Source organism: Anastrepha obliqua, chromosome 5, assembly GCF_027943255.1.
Source record: "Anastrepha obliqua isolate idAnaObli1 chromosome 5, idAnaObli1_1.0, whole genome shotgun sequence".
Taxonomy (NCBI): domain Eukaryota; kingdom Metazoa; phylum Arthropoda; class Insecta; order Diptera; family Tephritidae; genus Anastrepha; species Anastrepha obliqua.
Genome location: NC_072896.1, coordinates 97,505,070 through 97,527,617, shown reverse-complemented (window position 1 = coordinate 97,527,617; position 22,548 = coordinate 97,505,070). Strand labels below are relative to the sequence as shown.

Here is a 22,548-nt window from a genome sequence, read left to right as displayed (position 1 = left end):
AAGTAATTAATTAGAAATATGACATTATATGTATATGAATTGCATATCTATGCACTTGTATATACATATGTATGTTTGTATGTATGTATGTTAAGTGAAAGCACCATGGCATCATAGCTTATTACCTTGATCTTCACGTGTCACGACGTTCTACACCGCTCCTTAGCATTCATTAACTAGTTATATGATTTATCTATCCACTTTATTTCATATTCTTCAGTATCTCGTCGGTTTCCTCGGGATCCTTTAGTGTATGCCATTGAGCAATCGGTCGTCGTGGTGAGGCCAACATATCAGACCAGTGCCGCAGTTCGGTGCCTGTAGCCATACAGCCGAGTATGCAACGTCCAATCGGCTCAGATGTACCAATACGATCGTAATCCACAACAGTAACGACAAGACAGATTTTCTGATAATTTATCCAGCGCGTCAATGGTCAGCAGCAGAGCAGAGGAGTGTTTGAGAAATAAAGACACGAGATTAGTAAAATGTAAAGAAAATATTTAGCAAATTTCCTGCAGCTTATGCGGTCACAGTTTTGCATGTTCTTTTTAAGTATAAATTATTTGTTTATAAATGTTTTTTTTTTTTACATAACTTTCGTTACTTTTTTTTAATTTTCTCTTTGGTTTTTGTTTCATAGTTTGTTGAAGAAGAAGAGTTTTTGTTTGTAGTTGTTATAGTAGTAGGTTTTTTTTTTGCATGAATATCTGGGTGAGCAGATAAGTGGGGGTTGTGCACCACATTCAACTAGTTGGTATAACTCTAGGTTTTGTGCTATTTGGCGGATTGGTGGGGACAGTGGATGGTGATTGATTCAACATAGGTACACACTTATAAGTACGTGTATGTATATGTACTAACTACAAATACTACTTTTAACAACAAATAATAGTCATATGCACGTTTTATTATATCATAAATTTGGTGTTTTTTTAATACTAAGGTGGTGCAAAATTTAAGGTAAAATCGGGAGCACGCTATTTGATTAACCTACGCTTTTCAGACGCTTTGAGTGCAAAAGAAGAGCTCTGTGGAGTTTGCTTAGATAACTTTCATAAACAATTTTTCCAATAGGCTAACTTGCATTCATGTAACTTCACACTTCACCTTTGAACCATGTGTTGACTCAGACGAGAAATTCTGCCCATTTTCGCTAGATGACTTTAGTGAGCCATATCCAATGAAGTATATATTGCAGCGAGTATACTATAGGCGAATTAATGTGACACCAAAAATTCTTGAATTGGTTTGCGTTTAGTGAAGCCAGAAAAAAAGATAAAATCGATATATTCTGTTCCTAGATGAGTTTTCGAAGTAGACGGCTAAAAAGGTTATGCTTTTTATACATCTACTACTGTATCGCATGCAGTAAGAAGGCAGTGGTTCCACAACTCCGTTCTGGTGAAATGGATGTCGGAGCTGTGGCACGCTCTGGTAGTCCAAGCGTCGAAAATATCGTGAAATTCATGAAAATTGTGAAGTCGGACTGGCATGTGAACACTTTTTTCATTTCCCGGAAACTGAAGTTAAGCCAGAAACCCACTTGGTTTTATTTGTTTGGTCTCAAGAAGGAGCTCGCTGTATAGTTGCCATACGAATTGATGCAAGAGAACCTTTTGGGCCGAATTGATCTGTGAGCCTTTGCGTTTCAGATTACGAAGTCGAACGCGGATAAAAACTGGTGATGAAAAATGGGTCATATACTATAGTTACGTGAAGAACTGTCAAAAATGAGCGTAGTAAAATGGAGATAAGACAGTCGAAATGGTACAAAGTTTCAAACTTTTATTTACTTGGTGTTTGTTGTAGAGGGAATAGTTCTTATTTTTTTATTATTTTTCTAAAAAATTCATAAAAAAAAAATATTTAAAAAAGTACTCAAAACTGGTCAAAGTCTTGTGGTACTTTTGAGTTTTTCTATGGGTTATATAAACAAATATATATGGGCGTATACTGGTCTATGTAAAATTTACACTTAAAATTCGTTTACAGTTCGAATCAGCTTTTGTTTAAAAATTCAATATAGACGTAAGTTTATAAATATATTATAATATAATATGATTTATAACTGTAATAAATACTCGTATGTTATCTAAAAAATATTACAATTAGCATTCAAGGCGAATCTATTAAAGGTAGTGTTGGTAAACCAGCTGATTTGTTTTTTCTTTCGCCGTGTCCATGTGGCTGTCAGCCCGGAATGAAACAAGGCGAATTAATTATTTGTTTTCTAGTTTCCCGATACTTTGCTTTGACAATCAAACGTACAGAAAATTGCTGTTAGCCTAGTGCCACCACCTTTAATGAATGCGCCTCGCTAGAATTGAAGTATTTGAAAATTAAAAAGTGCCACAAAAAAAAAACAAAAAAAAAACTCAATAAAAAAATTTAAATCGAAGAAAAAAATAATAATTTTATAGCAAAGAAAAACTTATGATGTTAAATTTTTTTTATAAACAATCGTTGAACAATCGCCTAACTTAAAACTTTTACAGTTGACATAGAAATATTTGAAAATTAAAAAAAAAAAAAATTAAAAATACCAAAAATCAAAAAATTCAAATTTATGAAAAATATAACTAGTAAATCACACGTATCATGTGAAAATAAAAAGTTTTCGCGTGCCATATTTTTACAAAAAAAAAAAAATAAAAATTAATTTTTCGAGACGAACGTTTAAGTGTAAATTTTGCATGGAATGACCGGCATATTTTTAATGACAATCAAATATTGGAGCTTGGAATTTTGCTGCGAAATTATCTTTCTGAATTAGTCTCATTTCGGAATTACATACATAATTGGTATGTGAATAAGCAAAGCTTTCATACTGGAAGGGAGAAAATTCTCACTTGACACCCGATACTTCATTACGAATTTGCGATTGATTCTTTTGTGACCGAATTATCTCAAGAAATGGCTCCAATCGGGTCGCTTAAGCCATGCAGTTTGATGTTTGACCCTTTTGGAACACTTTTGTGTGAGTAAGTAAAAAAACTTGTCTATGCTGATAAACCAGTAAAGATTGAGAGCTGGGAAGCTAAAGCTCCATGCGCTATTATGGCGATAAAGTTAGTTAGGCAGGAAAAATTGTACAAGCTTGAATTGCCCGAATGACTTTCAAACGATGTATGCATGACTTCAAGGAAGCCACGTTTGTGTCTGATATTATTTTTAAACACCAAATGCCTTAAAATTTGCTGGTCATTGGACTTCTTTTAATTTGAAAAATTGTAACCCACTAACGCCACCAGTAAGAAAAAGGAAGAAGGTTTAGGCATTCTACTTGCATACCATAAAAATTCACTAAGCCATGAACATTCCTCATGAATTTTATTCAACACTAAGGACAAGCAAAAATACCAGCTTGTTCCTATAAGGCATCCGATGGCACGGGATCAGTAGATTCTCATTTTGGCTAGGTTTATTATCATTACACTTCAAGGTTTATATCTTATATCAGGAGACTGAACCAATTTCTTGACTTTTCTTAGTACTGAGAAACGAGTTATCTAGCACCTGTATAAATGGGTAACTGACATATATTTATAAGATGGCGCAAAATTATTTAAAAAAGTTATCAATTTTTTTACAGGAAAACAAGCGTAAAGGTCGAAATAAAGATTTCCATGACTCAAAATAATTTTTTTTAATTTTTTGTATTTTTTCAGATAAAAATTTTTGATAAAAATTATTAATTTTTTGATAAAAAATTACCTGTATTTTGATAATTTGAAATTTCTATGATATAACTCAAAAAGTTTTCAAAAAACATCTCTTTTTTGTAAATTAAAAACCAAACAAATATATTTTAAGTCACGGAAATCTTAAATTATCACAAAATTGATACTTTTTTATCAAAAAATAACTTGTTTTGAAAAAATAGGAAAAAAACAAAAAAAAAAACGTTATAATTTTTTGTAATTTTTCAGAAAAAATTATGAACGTTTTGATAAAAATTGTTTGATAAAAAATTACCAATATTTTGATAATTTGAAATTTCCATAGCTCAAAATATTTTGTTTATTAATTTTTTGAAACAAACTTTCAGAAAACATCTAATATAATTTTTTAAAAAATTGAAAAAAAAAAATATTTTAAGTTACGAAAATCTTAAATTATCAAAAAATGCATAATTTTTTATCAAAAATTCATAACTTGTTTTGAAAAAATTAAAAAAAAATTAAAAAAAAACGTAAACTTACGGAAATCTTTATTTTGGCCTTTACGCCTACCTTAAAAATTATCAATTTTTTTAATTAAAAAATAAAATAAAAAAAAAACATATTTTAAGTTATGGACATCTCAAATTATCAAAAAAATTGATAAATTTGATAATTTGTTATCAAAAAATTGATAAGTTTTTATCAAAAAATTCATTTTTTTTTTTGAAAAAATTTAAAAAAATATATTTCGACTTATGGAAATCTTTATTTGACTTTTACGCGCTCCATTGCTTGCCTGTCTGTACATGTTTTACAAGTGTAAAATATGTTTCACGTATGACGCCATTTGAAGGAATTATAAATCTTCGATATGGTGATTAATTTTGCGCCACCTTCCATATACTCACTTAAATAGCTGAACTCTTGTAAAGTATATATAAAGAAAGTGCCTACAAATCGAAAGCTTGCTAAAATGTTATAAATTTTTAAAATGTCTAGAATAATAAGAAAAAAAGGTGTATACTTTTCGTAAAACTTTTCTAAAGCAATACCAGTTTTGCGGCATATAAATATATTTTATGTATGTATACATGTTTTGGAATCTACCTTTACACGAATGTGTTTATGTTTTAAATTTTTTTATATCTTTTGTTTTTTGTTTTATATTTTTTTGTTTTATGTTTTATATATTTTTTGTTTTTTGTTTGTTTTATTTAAGTAATTAAAGCTGATTTTTATAAATACAAAAAAGTGAAGCTCCAACGACAAAAATTATTAAAAATTTGCTTAAAGCATTTTCTTTTCATATAATATTAATGTGTACTAGAATTTTTGGATAAGGTGAGCGGCGGCAAGTTTTGCAAAAAATCCCATGCAAATAAAGCACAAAAAATCAGCAGTAACGGATTGTCTAGCCTAATTTCTAGCTATTCTAAGTCTAAATCTAAGTCTGTACTACGTACTCATTTCACAATGTTCGTATGTATGCATGTATGTGTGTGTAGAAAATATGCGTGTGGTTGCATTCAGCCATTTGGGGTGGTTTAAAGGCAGTGCTCGATCGCTTATCAGAAAGTTAGCATACTTAAGTATGTATGTATGTGTGTATATAAGTATAATGGCTTAAATGTAATGGCTTTGGCGCCTTTCGAATACCAGTGCGATTATGTTGGTGTCAATGGAAATGAGTTGTCGCTGTGTTTCTTTTTTTTTTCTCTCTCAGTTATTTATATGAACAATTTCTTTTTTTGTATAGTGGCTATTTGGTGCAGCGATTCATTGTTTTTTGTTTTTTTTTTGCTTTAGCCAAAAGAATAATGTTCATTAAATACTTGTAAACGAAAATGTATAATACTCAATCCCATTTATTCGATTGTTTTTCTTGTTTAAGTTTAAAGTCCAGTACAGAGACTTTAATGTGTTTGGGTGCCAGACAAGGGGCAGAGGAGATAGAGGGTGCCGGCGCCACTGGCACAAAGCAACGCAGGCTTAGTTGGCTTTAGTTGGGTCTAGCTGACGCTATAGACAGTCTACTACTATTTAAACTACATACTTTTGTTTTTGTTGTTTTTAACGTGTATGCGTGTATTGTATTGTACAATACATAGGCATGTACTTATACCTAAGTACGTATATAAGAAAAAAATCTTTGATTTCGTACAAGGCATTCAAGTATGTACATATATGTATGTATGTATACCAATGTGTTTTCAAAATAATATGCAAAAAACAAATGTGTGTATTATTTTACTTCACCGACATCAAAATTATTTTCGTTTTATTATTTTTCTTTTTAACACTTTTTAATTTGTCTTTTTTGTTTACTCCTTTGCGCTCTTTGCATTTGTTAAATTATTGTGGCTGTTGGTTTTTCTTGTTGTGCAGTGTTCTAGTTGTTGTTGTTGTAGTTCTAGTGCTTATTATTATGATTATTATTTTTGTTGTTCTTGTTGTTGTTGTAGTTGTTCGATTTATTTTTATTGCTGTTGTAATATCGTATCAAATCAGAAGACAGTGTCAAAACAACGAACCCATGGCGGCCGTCGTTATTGACGCCGACAATATGCATATGTACATATATATGTATGTATGTAATATGTACATTATTTTTTACGCGGTGTGACTCCCTAGGGAGCCGATCAGTAGCGAAGGTTTGTATTACTAAGTGTTTAGTTAGAAAATATAAATAGGAGTTGAAGGAGTTAAGGAGTACCGGCACTAGTTAGTGGTAAAAATATATGTATTTTGGTGGCATTCACTATGTTGTGGCAACGAGAAATACCTTGTGTAGAGTTGGGTCGCACAAATGGGTTTATACTACGTTTAGATGGAGCTGAAAAAGTGTGTTTTATTAAATTGTACGACAAAAGCAACCTTTTTCCAAAGTAACAAAGTTCCGGCAACGAATGCTGGTGGAGGGTAGAAAAATCCAAACATTTTCGTACAGCGGCGATTTGAAAGTTTACTTCTTTTGGTTTAGGGAAGGAGTTTTCACCATGGCAAATCGGCATAGAAAACAGAGTGATCGGGCAATGGATTCTGGTGAAGACGAGAATCGATAATAATATAATAAAATATATTACGACGATTTGAAAGTTTCATCTGAACTTTGGTTTAAGTAGGGAGTTTTCACCCCTTGGACATTCTTATGGTTAATCGACAATTGGCTCCTAGTTTTACACAAAATCTAATTTTAGGTTTTGTGTGAAGCCTGGTTTAAAACTTCGAGTATTTGTGGTTGAAGTTTTCCACCGAATCATGAGGTTCAGGTAAATAAATAGTTGTGAGCCATCAGTCTAATTATCCTTTCTTCTATGGTATATCTCCTGACGGCGGCGAAGTATGGCGAGATGCGCTAAACTGCAAAGCCAAGTGCAAAGCACTGGAGGCTGTGCAACGAACGGCGGCACTCAGAGTTGCCTAAGCCTACCGAACTGTTTCTGGCACTATAGTGATAAACGGTTCCATAGACCGAGTTAGTTTACTGTGGCGGCAGCTCTTGGTCAGGAAAAATCCGAGTCATACCGGTAACGTACCTAGAACCGGCTGCCATGGGAATGGCATTGTAGTCTTTGTAATCAGCGGGGGGATGCCCGTCGACCTCATGGCCCAGGAACGAATGGATGCATGGTACTCCAAGAAGAAACACGTCATTCCCAGCGCCGCGGAAAGGAGACGATGCCAAACCACGCTGCGGTGGCAAAACCGATGTGACCGATGAACCGAGTGGCAGATGGACGGCGAATCTCATTCCATCAATAGGCAAATGGGTGCAAAGGAACTTCGGGGAAATGAATTACTTTTTAACTCAGGGCCTTTCGGGATAAGGACATTTCCAGAGATACTTATACAGCATGGGCAAGGTGCATCCACTGCGAAACTCCGAGCGATGACGCTGAATACACGTTTTTTAGTAGTAACAGGTGGCTCGCGGAAAGAGTACGATCATCTCTCGCAGTAAAGAGATGCATCGAGGACGTACTACGAAAAAAAAGACTTCGGCACAGTGCAACAAAGTGAAGCCTCACAGACAGCGACACAAGAAGACGAGCCTATAGCATGAAAGCTGGCTACAAATACTGTCGATACAGACATGGGTGAATAGAATTGATCCTTTTTGCATGCCGTTCTGGGCTCTCCCAGAAAGTAGTGCCGGGAAGGGTGTCTCACCAGCAGAGGAGCAATTGTTTCAGTGGCCACACCACTCAATGCAGCAGACGACGGCCGTTGTAAGTGCGAAGGCATTTTGAACCCCACCTCACACACCAAAAAAAAAAAACAAATGCTACATATCTATGTACAGAAAAATGTATGGCTCTTTATCTAAATTGAAATGCCTAACATGGTGCTGTTGTCCTCTCCGAAAAAAATGATTACAATTTTTTGGCTCTAGAGGAAGTCTTTTGCTCTTTAGAAGACCAATTAGCAATCAAATTTATTTGGACATTAAATGCGTTGCTCATTAGCAGATTTATCGATTTTATTTGGACATCAAATGCGTTACTCATTAGCAGATTCATCGATTTTATTTGGACATCAAATGCGTTACTCATTAGCAGATTCATCGATTTTATTTGGACATCAAATGCGTTGATCTATTTGGCTGTGGCCTGGTCTGGCCGCTTCTACGACTATTGCTCTACCAAGTACCTTGCCACATATTTTTGTACAGTGAATACCACCTACATATTTGTTTGCATGTATTGTAAGTATATTGAATCGATTGTGTTTGAGCGTGGAGAGTGTCAAGTCAAAGCGTTTTCGATTTGCGAATTTGAAAAATTGAGTGGGAAACTCAAAGCTACATATGCGCCTTTTGCACATGCACATACAAGTGGGTGCTTGACGGACTTTTAAGACCGTCACAATAGTTCTCAAATGACATTTACATACATTTACATAAGTGTTTGGCACGTTACTTATTCTTGAGCTACATAAGAGTTGCCGTGTAATTAGAAATTTTGCGCTGAAATTTGCTTGTGTGCAAGCCATTTTTGTTTTATTGGGGGTATGCGGTTATTTGCAAAACTACGTAGCCATACATTTGTTTATTTGTACGTATGTTTGTACACATGTATGAGTGTAAAGCCGTTAAGTAAGTAATTTAGTATTTAGCTACGACAGCCTAAACTAGAAATTCGTAAGGACTAATCGTGCACAGTCCTACAGGATAACTCCGTTCAATGTGATTCTTTTTCTTGTATTTTATGGCTAATTTGCTTTAATTTTGAATACTAATATAAAAGCGCAATATATTGTAAATTAAACAATTGATTTTGAGTAAACGTAATTTCGTAATTTTTTCGCTTGGAAAATATGTATGTATGTATCAACAAAAACTTATTGTAACACAAATTTTCTGTATCACATTTACATAGGTAAGCTACACAAAAATCGCCAGAGTTAAATAACATTAAAGCCAAAAACAAATGATGTGTAAGTCGGCCCCAAAGCAAAAATAAAACAAATATTTACTATACCTTTTATGAATAGATTTTGGTATTTTTTGTTTTTTTTGTTGAATATTTACATAAACACGTTTTCGAATTTGTTTAAATCAAAAAAAAAAAAAAAACTATAGGAGGCGACTTAAAAAAAAATCATAATAATAAACTCAATAAATTGAAGCCTTTTCAATACAACATAGAGCAAACACCGATTACAAAATATTTATTGATTTAGTCTATGGTACGCAGTTGTTGTTGTTACTGTTTTGATTTTTTGTTATTTTGCTGTTCTGTTTGCTAAGTCTGTACGAGTACTTTTTGTGATATGTACTTATAATATTTAACGGGTTTTCTCAAATTGGCACATAGGTATGTACAAAACCTTGTAAACAGGCTTTCAAAATATGTAGTGGTTAGTTCGCTATGAAGGGAGTTTATATTTTCTTGCTTATTTTTTTTTCTTCAAAAAAACATCGATAAATTTGCAAGTACAAGGCAGGTGAGTGGGAGGGGGAGAACATTTATTATAACGTTGGTTAAGAGGTAGTAGTGGGGATAAGAGTAGTATTAGTAGTAGTTGTTGTAATAATAGTAGTTTTGGTAAGCAGTTGCTTGTGGTAAAGTAGTATTTTGTAATAGCAGTAGAATAAGTAGACTTGGTAGTAGTATTAGTAATAGTAATAGTAGTAGTAGTAGTACTAGTAGTAGTAGTAGTAGTAGTAGTAGTAGTGGTAGTAATAGTAGTAGTTTTTAAGTAGTTAGTAGTAGGATAGTATAATACATTCTCGCATACTTGTATTTGTTCAAATGGTACTTCAAATGAGAACGACTCATTATAGTAAGGGTTGAGGGTGCATTTTTTGATACTTGTCTTCTTCTTTTTCAAACGTTTTCCATTTTGCATGATTGCAATTTTCACATATGGATCTATAAAAATAGAAAGAGAAAGTGAGAAAATAAAACGTAAATACAAAATTTTCAAATACGTTTATATCAATTTGTTTGCAATAAATGCTTGGATTGGCTCAAAATTTCATAACATTTTTGGTTGAACTATTTGTTGCTGTCTTTTATTTCTTTTTTGTTTTTTGTTTTTTTTTTTTTGTTTTTCTGGTTTTTAAATAGCTGTAATCCAGTTTATGGATATATGTATGTAACTTGGTTATACAAATTGGCAAATTCAGTAAAAAAACAACTTTACATATATGAACTATTTTTAATTTATTTTTTGAAACCAACTTTATAAACACTTAATAGGGGAAGTAACTTATAGTACGGTTTAAATAACTAAACACAAAAAAAAAAAAACGTTGAAAAAATATTTAGTAATTGAAATCTCTTATGAATTTTAAAGCAAAAATCAGTGAACTGAATCTTCCTGACTACCTATGAAATAACTATTGTAGGCGGATAGTAACCAGATGTATCTATCAAAAAAGTATCTACAAAATTCTAGTAGTCTAGAAGTAAGCTACTGGTGCTACATGGGCAGTAAGCGGGTATCCACTTGGCTGAAAAATCGACCAACATCAATTCCCATTGCAAGTAGTTGTTTTTATTCAATTCCAGTTTTATCTTTATCTTTGCGTTCTTAACTTTATCTTTATGTTTATGTTCATGCTTATTTTTATCTGTATCATGATATCCCAGTGGGCTATTCTGCCTCTACAAATATCAGGTCAGTCCATACGTTCGTGCGTATTTTACCCATAATTTCACTTTTGTACGATTTTTGCATACAAAAAATTATTCGCGGAATATAACGGAATTATTTATATTTTCTTTGATATACAGGTATTGTCCATTCAACAAGTGATTTTAATCGCGGATAGAAGTACGTGTTGTTCAAAAATAAAATGGAATCTTCGAACGCCTGTAAGAGGCGTATTTTGTATTTTTTTATAAAAGTGGTAAAAATGCAACAACTGCTACCGCAGAAATAAACACTATTCCCGGAGAGAATACCGTGAGTGTAAGGACTGCGCAAAAGTGGTTTTCAAGTCTGAAGTCTTTAACTCCGACGCCTTGCTCGAACTCGTGGAAGCTGAGCCAAATTTGACAGTCGATATGATAGCTCAGAGGTTAAATTCAACGCATGGAACTGTTCACAGGCACCTGGTTCAGTTGGGAAAGCTTTGAAAGCTGGGAAAATGGAATCCGCATAGACTTTCCGTCGCCAACCTTCAGCAGAGAGTGAATGTGTGTTCTCAGCTGCTGCAACGGCTTGAAAATGAGAGTTTTTTGAACCGTATAGTTACTGGTGTTGAAAAATGGGTCCTTTCCAATAATCCTGTTCGCAGACGCCAATGGTTAGATAAAGATGAAACACCAGAACCGACCCTAGAGATGGCCTTCACCCCTAGAAGATTCTCCTGTCTATTTGGTGGGATATGGCCGGTATCTTTTATTATGAACTTCTGGAACCAAACCAGACGATAACTGCTGATTATTATTCCCATCAGCTATCAAACCTGAATGAGCCACTTAACAAAAATCGACCGTCTTTAGTGAATAGACGCAAAGTTTTGTTTCACAACGACAACGCAAGACCTCATACCGCAAGGCAAACATTAGGCAAGCTGAACGAGCTCGGATGGGAGCTAATGCCACATCCACCATACTCTCCGGATATTGCACCTTGTGATTATCACCTTTTCCGTTTACTTCAATCACATATGAGTAACAAGAACTACTCCTCAAAAGAAGCTATAAAAAGGGATATCGAAGCGTATTTTGGCTCCAATTTCAAGAAATTTTTTGAGCAGGGAATTAAAAATTTGGTTAAACGTTGGGGAGACATTGTAAATAATGAAAGAAAATATATTATTGATTAATGATTGGGCGGCCACCGTAGCCGAATGGGTTGGTACGTGATTACCATTCGGAATTCACAGAGAGGTCGTTGGTTCGAATCTCGGTGAAAGCAAAATTAATAAAAACATTTTTCTAATAGCGGTCGCCCCTCGGCCGGCAATGGCAAACCTCCGAGTGCATTTCTGCTATGAAAAAGCTCCTCATAAAAATATCTGCCGTTCGGAGTCGGCTTGAAACTGTAGGTCCCTCTATTTGTGGAACAACACCAAGACGCACACCACAAATAGGAGGAGGAGCTCGGCCAAACACCTAACAGAAGTGTACGCGCCAATTATTTATTTATTTTTTTTTTTTAATAAATACTTTAAACATCTTTTTTATTAATTTTAAAACCACCTTTAAAAAACGCACGAAGGCCGAAGTAAACGTCTCATATTTTTTTTCCCTTGTTCACTCCTCTCGGGAGCATAGGGCGTCGACAAGACTTGTCTTCCATTGGTTTCGTTAATATATTTGATTTCTGACAGGGTACGTGACTAGCCTGCCGCTCACATAATATTCAGGTATTATAAAGAGGCAAAACACAGTAGGGCCATTCACAATTAAATGTAAATAATCTGACATTGGTGCGGATTAATTTATTTCAATTATTATACAGGGTGGCTGATGAAAGCCGCTACCAAAAAAAAAATTGAATAACTTTTTTTCTTTTTAAGTTATCTGTTCCATTTTTGTTTTAATTTTCAGATTGATCTTTAAAATTTATTAAAATGGATAACTGGGACACGCAAACAAGAATTTGGATAGTCCGCCGCTATCACGCACTGGAGTCCGTAGTTTTGGTACAGAGAGAGTACAGGCGGATGTTTGGCGGCGATCCCCCGAGCACATGGACCATAATGAGACTGGTGAATAATTTTGCTGAGCAAGGAACAGTCGCAAGAAGGCCTTATCATCGAAACCCACCAGTTCGGACGGAGGAAACGATCGCTGATGTAGCTGCAGCTATACAAAGCAATCCAAGGGTTTCAACAAGAAACTTATCTGCTCAACTTGGTGTCAGCCGACAGTCTTTGCAAACAATAATGCACAAAGATTTAGAATTATTTCCCTACAAAATTCAAATGGTTAACAAACTGAATGCAGCAGACTTGCCGATTCGCTTGGAATTTTGCCAGAAGATCCTGCAAATGGTGGAAGAAGACCAAAACATGTTAAACTGCCTTTTCATGTCTGATGAGGCCCATTTCGATTTAAACGGCAATGTGAACAAACAAAATTGTCGAATATGGAGTACTTCTAACCCACAGATACTCCACGAGACGGAATTGCATCCTCTTCGCGTGACAGTGTGGTGTGCGGTTTCTTCACGCTGTATTGTCGGGCCTTATTTTTTTGAAGAAAATGGTCACACCGTTACGGTTACTGGAGACCGTTATTTGAAAATGCTGAAAGAATTTTTCTATCCAGAACTATACCGAAAGAGAATTCCTTTCAACTCTGTTTGGTTTCAACAAGATGGGGCAACGTCTCACATAGCCCAGACTGTTATGACAGAGTTGCGACGAAAATTTCCCAATAAACTGATTTCAAGAAACTCCGAATTTCGTTGGCCCTCCAGGTCGCCTGACCTTACTGCACCTGACTTTTTCTTGTGGGGTTTATGTAAACAAGAAGTTTATAAAACAAAGCCAACAAATTTGGATGAACTAAAACAATCCATTCGGGCAACAATTGCGGCTATTCCTGTCGCAACTCTCAAAGCAGCAATGAACAACTTTTTACTAAGATGCCGCACTTGTGTCAACGAGCATGGGGGGCATTTAAATTCAATTATTTTTAAAACTAGTTAAGCTACATTTAATAAAATTTAATGACCTTCAACTTGAAAAAAAAAATAAATGAATTCCATACACTAAAAAAAAAGTTATTTGAGTTTCTTAATGTAGCAAAATTCATCAACCACCCTGTATTTTAAGCAAAACCAGGTTTGGAATTTGAGATATAAACCTGGAAAAACCTTGGTTTGTGCGATTATTTCTTGAAACCATCGATTTCATGCTATTAAAGCTAAAAGCTCTTAAATGTTATCATCAAAGAGCCAGGACTTGTCACAAAGACTTCGAAAATTTGGTTGACAGCTTGCGCATAAATGCATTGTGTCCAAAAAGTGCGTGGAAATGCTCAAATAAAAAGGTTGTTTGAAGGGATTGGTAAAATTTTAAACAAAAAGGTTAGACGGTATTCACCTGATACGGGTCTTATTGATCTTTCCTCTTTCCAAAACGCAACTCACTAATTCAAGGCTCATATTTTCAGTCGGCGGCAGACATATAAGGCGTTTTTCAATAGGTGCGCTTCAACTTTTTTCCGATAGGGAGGGCGAATATTTTTTATTTTTCGCTTGTCATTTGTAAACTTCATTAGTCTACATTTCATCATGGAACGCTACACACTTGAGCAACGATTGCAAATCGAGCAAATTTTTTATGAAAATAATCGTTCTGTTGCTGCTACTTTAAGAGCATTTCGGCCATTTTACGGTCCATTTAACAAGCCGTTCCGTTTTGGGGTTATGTGAAGTCATTGGTCTACAGTAACAAGCCGGCGATGATTTGTGAGCTCAGAGCCAATATTGAACGCGAAATTGATGGAATTTCGGCCGATTTATGCAAAAGAGTGGTCGAAAATTGGGTTTAACGATTGGACTTCGTAAAACGTGCACGCGGTGGTCATGCAAAAGAAATCGAATTTCATACTTAAATGTATATGTTCAAACTCTATAATAAAAAAAAAAATATAGTTAAAAAAGTCAAACCGTTTGTGTTTTATTCTAAAAAAAAAGTTGAAGCCCTCTTACTGAAAAACGCTTTAGTAAAGGAGAATTTGCGGCGAAAACTGAAGTCGATTTCGAGAATGTGTTTTGACAATTATTTTGTTGATCGCATTATTTGTTCGAATTAGTGTATTATTTACTTCGGTAGGGGTCGCCTCTTTTGAAGATTATGCCATAAGTTTGCTTGAGTAATAAATACTTTGTGTTTTACTAAGCAATTCTCGATACTTTTTTGACAGCATGTGCTTAGGTATGTGTGGAGTTATGATTATTGTATCATTTATTTTCTTGGAATTCGAAATTATAAGGCAAAAGGAAGAGTTTTTCTATACTCTTTATATAAATTACATTACGCCCTGAGCTTTGGTTTTTGTTCGAACCTGACTATTTTGAATAGTTCTGGTTTCATAAATAAAAGTGAATAAAAAAATTTCTTACATCTAGCGTGTAATGAGGGTTTCTTAATTTTCAGATTACAACACTACCCATCTACTATTTCACCGAAGATTCAGTTGCACCTGCATTTTGAGGGAATCGTTAAAAAATTACTCATATAATTGCGGGAAACTAAACTGAAACATTTAATTTAGTTACCTTAAACATATTTGAACGAAAATAATAAAACACCTATCTAACTAATATGTAATAGCTTTCTTTTAAACAATTAAAACAGTTATCTGATTAAAAACAAAAAATTGAAGATAATTTATACGGATTCATCAATTCATATGTTTGTAAAAGCTTAGAAGAACTGGATTTGATATTTTCAAAGACAACACGGCTGGACGGAGGAGGGCGCATTTAGACAAAACAGTAGTAGAAGATGAAAGCGAGCGAATAAGGTATGTTTAGTTTTAAAAAACGTGCGAGCCCTCTACTTAATAAAATATTTTTTTCTTTTTTTTTTATATTTTTGCTTGGGGAATTTCTTTTGCGAATTGCTAGCAGTCTTAAGAGAAGCTTTATTCATGTACACATACATACATATATTTACATGTATATCCTGGCATACATACATAAGTAATTATGCATAAATATATATATATTTTTGTTTTTGTTATTGAAAGATAAACCAAAAAGGGAAGAAATTGTGAAAGCGCCTCACCGTGTTGCCATTTGAAAATATCGATGATTTTTTAATGAAGGGAAGGTTGAAATTGTTATTCATTAGGTTAGAAAAGCTTAAAGAAATCTAAAAAAGTATATTTATATATAAATAAAAATCTAAGGCACTAAGCTAAATTGCAAATATTTATTAATTGTTAAGCGATGTTGATATACGAATGTCAATTAGTTGCCAGTTGAAGCAAGCATTATATTTAATGAATTTTTTTCTAATTTTATTCTTATAACAGGGTGGTCCAAAAGCGACTTTCTTTTTGATTTATAGGATGTGTTGATAGCAAAACCGGATTCGCGCTTGTGAATAACATTGGAAAATATTTCAAATTTATTTTCAAAATGGGTACTGTATTGCCCAACCAATGCCTTTTTAGGAAAGAAGTCAGACTGCCGAACGTAAGTTTGTGCGTAAAAATCGGTGACTGCATGACTAGTGGACAAGCTGCGCGTTGCCACGCTGATTATAGATGAGAAGCTGGCTAATGTGGCCAACAGTGTGAAGAAAATGAAGGCGAATTGAGGTTAGCAAATCAACAGTTCAAGAGCTCGGATTTGGTTTATAGGTTTCAGCATTAGAAGGTTTCAGCATTATTAAAGTTTTTCAGTTTAGGCTTTAAGTTTAGATTTAAATTGAACATACAATTTTATAAAAATAGTAAACCATCTTAGGCATTGTTGTTAGGATGGCAAAGTGCTACCATTTGGTGCAGATTCTGAAGAATTTGTACCATCCTTTCAGTTTCTACCATCCTTTCGGTTGGGCTCAAATTGAAAAGAAAGAAGTTGACTTATGGTGTTATCAGCTGCCTTGGCGATATTAAGGGGATGCATCGTCATTTGACTCAGTTAGACTTTTTTTAGTTCGTATTTCGAAGGATGGTGAATTGAACAAAATAATCAATTTTCGGTATTTATTCAATATATAATTTTTCGCGCTTGTTTCATTAGATTGAGAATATAATAATATACAATACATTTTTTCAACCCTTTCAAACTCGAAAGGAATTTCTTAATGAAAATCCCTTCTAGAATGGCTTGAAGAAGATCCAACACTCAATACACCCGTTAAGATCTACACGGACGGACCTAAAATAGACACCGGTGTAGGATCAAGGTTATTTTGCAAAGAGCTTTCTATTAGTGAAGCCTTTAAACTACCGGATCACTGTAGTGTTTTTCAAGTGAAAATAAACGCTATTCATAAAGCCCTAAAATGGTTAAAGATAAACAGAATATCATCAACAGATATCTGCATTCTATCAGACAGCCAAGTTGCCCTACGAGCCCTGGATGCATTCCAAACAATATCAAGGAGTGTCTTGCGTTGTCGCCAATCTCTAAATGAGATGGCCAAGCAATATCGTATAATCTTATGCTATGTTCCAGGCCACAGAGATATACCAGGGAACTGTAGGGCAGACTAACTTGCAAGAGAAGCTACCTGACCTCTCGCAACTTGTAAGCTTCTCATTAAGGACGCACTAATCAGTGTTGCAAACCAAAGATAGATTAGCGTTAACATCTGTGGAATTGCTAGACAAACATGGCCAAGGCTAAATCAACGTCTGTCCAAGAGTATTATAAAACTGAGTACATTTCAAATCAGGACCTTAGTAGGGGTCCTCACAGGGCATTGTCTCATAGGAAATCATGCAAGGAGATTAGGCCTTTACACGCATGATTTCTGTCGTAGCTGCAGAAATGATGAGGAGTTGGAAACAATTCAACACCTTTTTTGCACATGCCCAGCTCTAGCCAATAGCAAGAACCGAAATTTAAGATCCTACTTCTTAATGAATATGGATAATCTATACACTTTAGATATCAACAACCTTTTACACTTTGTCAAAAGCTCAGGATGGTTCAATATGGAAAGGGAAATGTAGCCCAGCCCCCGTGAATCACAACGGACCCATTTCGTGGTCTAAGTGGCATCGTTGCGGCTGCCAAACCTAATCTAACCAAACCCTTGACCTGCTCGGCAAACTCTAAAAAATGATTAAACAAAATGCCAACTATTTATCAAGATTTAGTAAGGCATGGTGAAAAGATTGCAAAGGTGAGCTTTTTAACAGACCGTTATTTGGTTCTGAGCGAATTTGACATAATCAGCTGATGTGCTGGGTTAACTTGAGGCGTGTTTACAAAAAAACTGAGATTGTGTTGGTGATATACGAAAAAAAGCAATCAATGCCACTTCGTTGCTGTCTGAGCAAAGCCTGGTTGGACGAGTGTGTGAACACATGTGACATGATCGTGAAGAAAAACGGCTGCCGAATCTCCCAGTGACGTGACAGCCAAAGTTCTCTTCACAATTTTCGTTTTCACCATAGCTAAATAGCAAACCTGGTAATCAATCATTCTTGTTAGTGATGTGCTGAATTTAAGGCTATGGTCAATGTTGACAAATTCGGCATGGTGAATATTTTTTTAAATTCAAAAATAAATCCTTTGAAGCTTTCGTGGTTGTTGATCCGGAATTAATATTCAGATTTTAAAAATCAAAAAAGTGGACTGAACATTTCGGGAAAAATATTCGCCTCAAAAGTACCTTATTCAATAATTTTAATTAGAAAATATTTAAAAAAAAAATAAATTTGCTGCCATATTGGATCCGCCATTTTGAATTTTAACATTTTGACCACATATTGGTGTTAGGAGCTCTAAGAACAAATTTTATTATGTATGTCAAATTAATTTTTATTTAAAACTGTTTCACTCCCTTGAGACTTGTGAAAAATTTCACATTCTTGCATGCCTACAAATATTTAAAAAATTATAATAAATAAGTAATGCCGTTTTTTATAATTTCTCGTGGCTCTAGAAGCTTCTATAAAAATATATGCTCCGTTAGAAAGTAATTCAACTTGATTTTATGCAGTTGTGATTATTTTGTAGGTGGTGCAAAAGGAGAGCCGTTAAAGGGTTAAACCAAATATTAAATATTTTTTTTCCTTTAATTTCTGTGATATTTTGACTAAAATCTCAATTTATACACGTTTTAAACTATTTGAATGCTTTTTAAAGCCTATTAAAACTATTTGCAGAGATATATAAATTTTAAAGGTTTAGAGGAGAGCCTACTAAAAATTACGAAAAACTTATGTAATACGTAATTCGCAAGGTAACTCGCTCCAAACTGATTTGCTTTAAAAATGTATTGGGCGAATAACGTAATTGGGTTCCTATTTGGATACTGAAATGCGAGAGCGAATTCCGATTGAGAGAGCGAAAAAAGCATATAATTCAGAATCAAAATTCTATGTTCAACAAATTTGTTACATATATTTAGTAGAGAATCCGGTAGTAGGGATCTGGAGTCAGATTTTAATAAATCAAAAGGTTGACATTTTTTTTTGCTTAAACAAACAAATTCGACTGAAACTCGTCACTCGGAAGATTACAACATTGTTCAAGCCATATATAATAGGACTATGAATAAGTTCCTTGCGGTTTTACAACAGATGGCGTAACTTGATTATTATTCCATCGATCCACATTTCCAAACATTCATTGGAGAGCTACTGTCGTAAGGCACAAACGTCAGTATAAGTTTTTTATTTGAAGCGTAAACAACAATATTTTTACCACACTTGAAAATGTCGAATTTCGTGCCAAATAATGTGTTTTTGCGGGGAATTCTTCTTCATTATTTTAATATGAAGAAAAAAGCAGCCGAAAGTCATCGTATCTTGGTGGAAGTTTATGGTGAGCATGCTCTAGCTGAGCGAACGTGCCAGAAGTGGTTTGCACGCTTTAAAAGTGGTGATTTTGGCTTGGAAGACGAAGAACGCGAGGGTGCGCCGCCAAAGTTCATGGATACCGAATTGGAGGAATTGCTCGATCAAGATCCAGCTCAAACGCAAGAAGAGGTTGCAAAAACTTTGGGAGTTGATCAATCAACCATTTCCAAACGTTTAAAAGCCATGGGAATGATCCGAAAGGTAGGCCATTGGGTGCCGTATGAATTGAAGCCAAGAGACGTTGAACGCCGTTTTATGGCATGCGAACAACTGCTTCAACGGCACAAAAGAAAGAGTTTTTTGCATCGAATTGTGACTGGCGATGAAAAGTGGGTCCATTACGACAATCCAAAACGTCGGGCAACGTATGGATACCCTGGCCATGCTTCAACATCGACGTCGGCGCAGAATATTCATGGCCTGAAGGTTATGCTGTGTATCTGGTGGGACCAGCTGGGTGTTGTGTATTATGAGCTACTGAAACCGAATGAAACGATTACGGGGGATGTCTACCGACGACAATTGATGCGTTTGAGCCGAGCACTGCGAGAAAAACGGCCGCAATACGCCGATAGACACGACAAAGTTATTTTGCAACATGACAATGCTCGGCCACATGTTGCACAAGTGGTCAAAACATACTTAGAAACGCTCAAATGGGATGTCCTACCCCACCCGCCGTATAGTCCAGACCTTGCGCCATCCGATTACTATCTCTTCCGATCGATGCAACATGGCCTGGCTGACCAGCACTTCCGTAATTACGATGAAGTCAAAAAATGGATCGATTCGTGGATTGCGGCAAAACCGACCGAATTTTTCACAAAGGGAATCCGTGAATTGCCAGAAAGATGGGAAAAAGTAGTAGCAAGCGATGGACAATACTTTGAATATTAAATTTGTAACCATTTTACGTCAATAAAGTTTCAAATTTCGAAAAAAAACCGCACGAACTTAACCATAGTCCTATAGTTATCGGAAAAGGTTGTAGCTAGCCTTGTTTTATTACTAGTTGAGTCTATTTTAAAATTATCAAATAAAATTAAAAAAATATGTTCTCTTTTCTCTCAACTTTCGACTCTTAAGGCCATTTTTCACACCCTTAAGGCTGCCAAAGTTATACAATCGTATTCCATCAGTAATTCGAAAATTTGCTTATTCTAGGGTTAGGTTAGGTTTTTGTGGCATGCGGTTTAGAATAGCCAACGCACTTAGACTATGTAGGTCCGTGGTGGCTCCACTGTGTATCACGAAAAACTTAGTGTTTATTCATCTTTGGAATCATTTAGATGCTCTTATGAAGCCTAGAATAGGTTTTATCCCAACACAGGGTAGTTCCGTTACTGAGTCAGAAGAGTATTTTCCTCTCCTCCTAACTAAGGCAGCACAATTGGAGAGGAAGCGTTCTACTGTTTCTTCCTGTTCCTCGTCTCTATGATTTCTGCAGTACTCATGAGAAAATACTCCTAACCTAGAAGACTGCTTACCTAATAGCCAATGACCGGTGACACAAACCGCTAGCGGTTCTCTCTTGCGAGGTTAAGCAATTCTCCTGATCTTTTCCTATCTATTTGCGGCCAAATTAGCCTGGTTGTAACACAAGCCATTTTCTTTTCGCCATGATAGGAATATTATTTTTTATTTTAAATTTGCAATTTGCCATAGGAATTTTAATATTGCGTCTGCTTTCAAGCATTAACCTCTCTGGCTAGCTCGTCGGCCTTGCGATTTCCTTCAATAACTCTATGTCCTGGAACTCATATAAACCGGTCGTTGAAGACGGTGCTAATATCATTTAGAGCTGCCAGGCATTCCTGAGCAACCTTTGACCTCAGTGCTTATTCTAATAAAGCCTTAATATTTAGAATTGTTTTTTCTTTTCAATTTATTTCCATTTTAAAAGAGAACTTGTTTTTGGAACACCCTTTGCATGCATCAAATACTTTCCACGTGTATGTATTTATTTATTATTTTCAACAAATCAATGTCGCGATTAAGAATTTATTAATAAATAGATTTAAGTAAATTTTAAAATGGATTAAATGGCTGAAATTAGGTGATAGATTGTAAATCTATTTATAAGAATAAATTCTCTTTAATCAAATTATGGAAATAATGCTTCTTCAAAGGCATTTTACTTTCAATTTTCAATTCAATCATATCATTTCGCTCATTGCTAGTTTTGAGTAGAACAAAAAATGTCCAACAAAATTACAGGCAAATTTAAAGAGCATAAAAAATATTTGATTTACTTTTAAAGGAGAATAAAATTAAATTTAGCATGCATATTAACTTGAGAAAAAAAGCTACTAATTATAAGTAGATATTTTAAGAAAAAGCATAGTAATTACATAAACACTTATTGGGCACAACATTCAGTGTGTATCGGTTTTCGTATACTGAAAAATCGATGCAAAGAACGACAGTTGTCTGCTTGGAATGCATCACTTAATAAGTTTTATAATTTTTGCTTGCACTTTGGCAAAACAGAAAATTACAAAACTTTTGCATTCCGAAAAAATTTTTATATATTTCGAAAACTGTCGAAATCTTTGCATCGCATTGGTGCCACAATTTATTACCAGACAATCCGCCGACGTCCATCTTCTTCAAGTTCTTTGCCTCTAAGATGACTACGGTTAGCTTGCCAGCAGTTGGTACGTAACGCAGTGAGAAGCAGATGTCGCCAAGCTTTTCCTATATTTATAAATATTTTTTTTCACACACGATAAAAGAAAAGAAAGTGAATAAAGAGACGGGGGAATAGAAAGAGAAAAAGTTGTATGAATATTAATTTTTTTAATTATAAATATTTAGTGTAAATAAGTTGAAAATATATTTTCTCAGAATTAAAACATTAAAATTAACTAAGCACACAACATACATATCACTTGAGCTACAATACATATGAGTATTCGGTT

The 22,548-nt window shown here is 34.7% G+C and overlaps 1 protein-coding gene across 11 annotated transcripts in view; it reads right to left on the bottom strand.

Moving 5' to 3' along the window:
* The window catches only part of LOC129247165 (synaptotagmin 1), a 151,005-nt gene that overhangs the window by 4,268 nt on the left and 124,189 nt on the right, over positions 1 to 22,548 (bottom strand). For 9 of the 11 annotated variants that reach the window (XM_054886139.1, XM_054886143.1, XM_054886138.1 and 6 more), the window contains 3 exons: positions 22,210 to 22,324; positions 9,906 to 10,039; positions 126 to 409 (listed from right to left, as the gene is read on the bottom strand). In XM_054886139.1, the coding sequence (XP_054742114.1) occupies positions 203 to 409; positions 9,906 to 10,039; positions 22,210 to 22,324 (456 nt within the window). In that variant the 3' untranslated portion in view covers positions 126 to 202. The remainder of the gene's footprint in view (positions 1 to 125; positions 410 to 9,905; positions 10,040 to 22,209; positions 22,325 to 22,548) is intronic. The other 2 variants (XM_054886148.1, XM_054886149.1) reach the window with 1 other exon arrangement.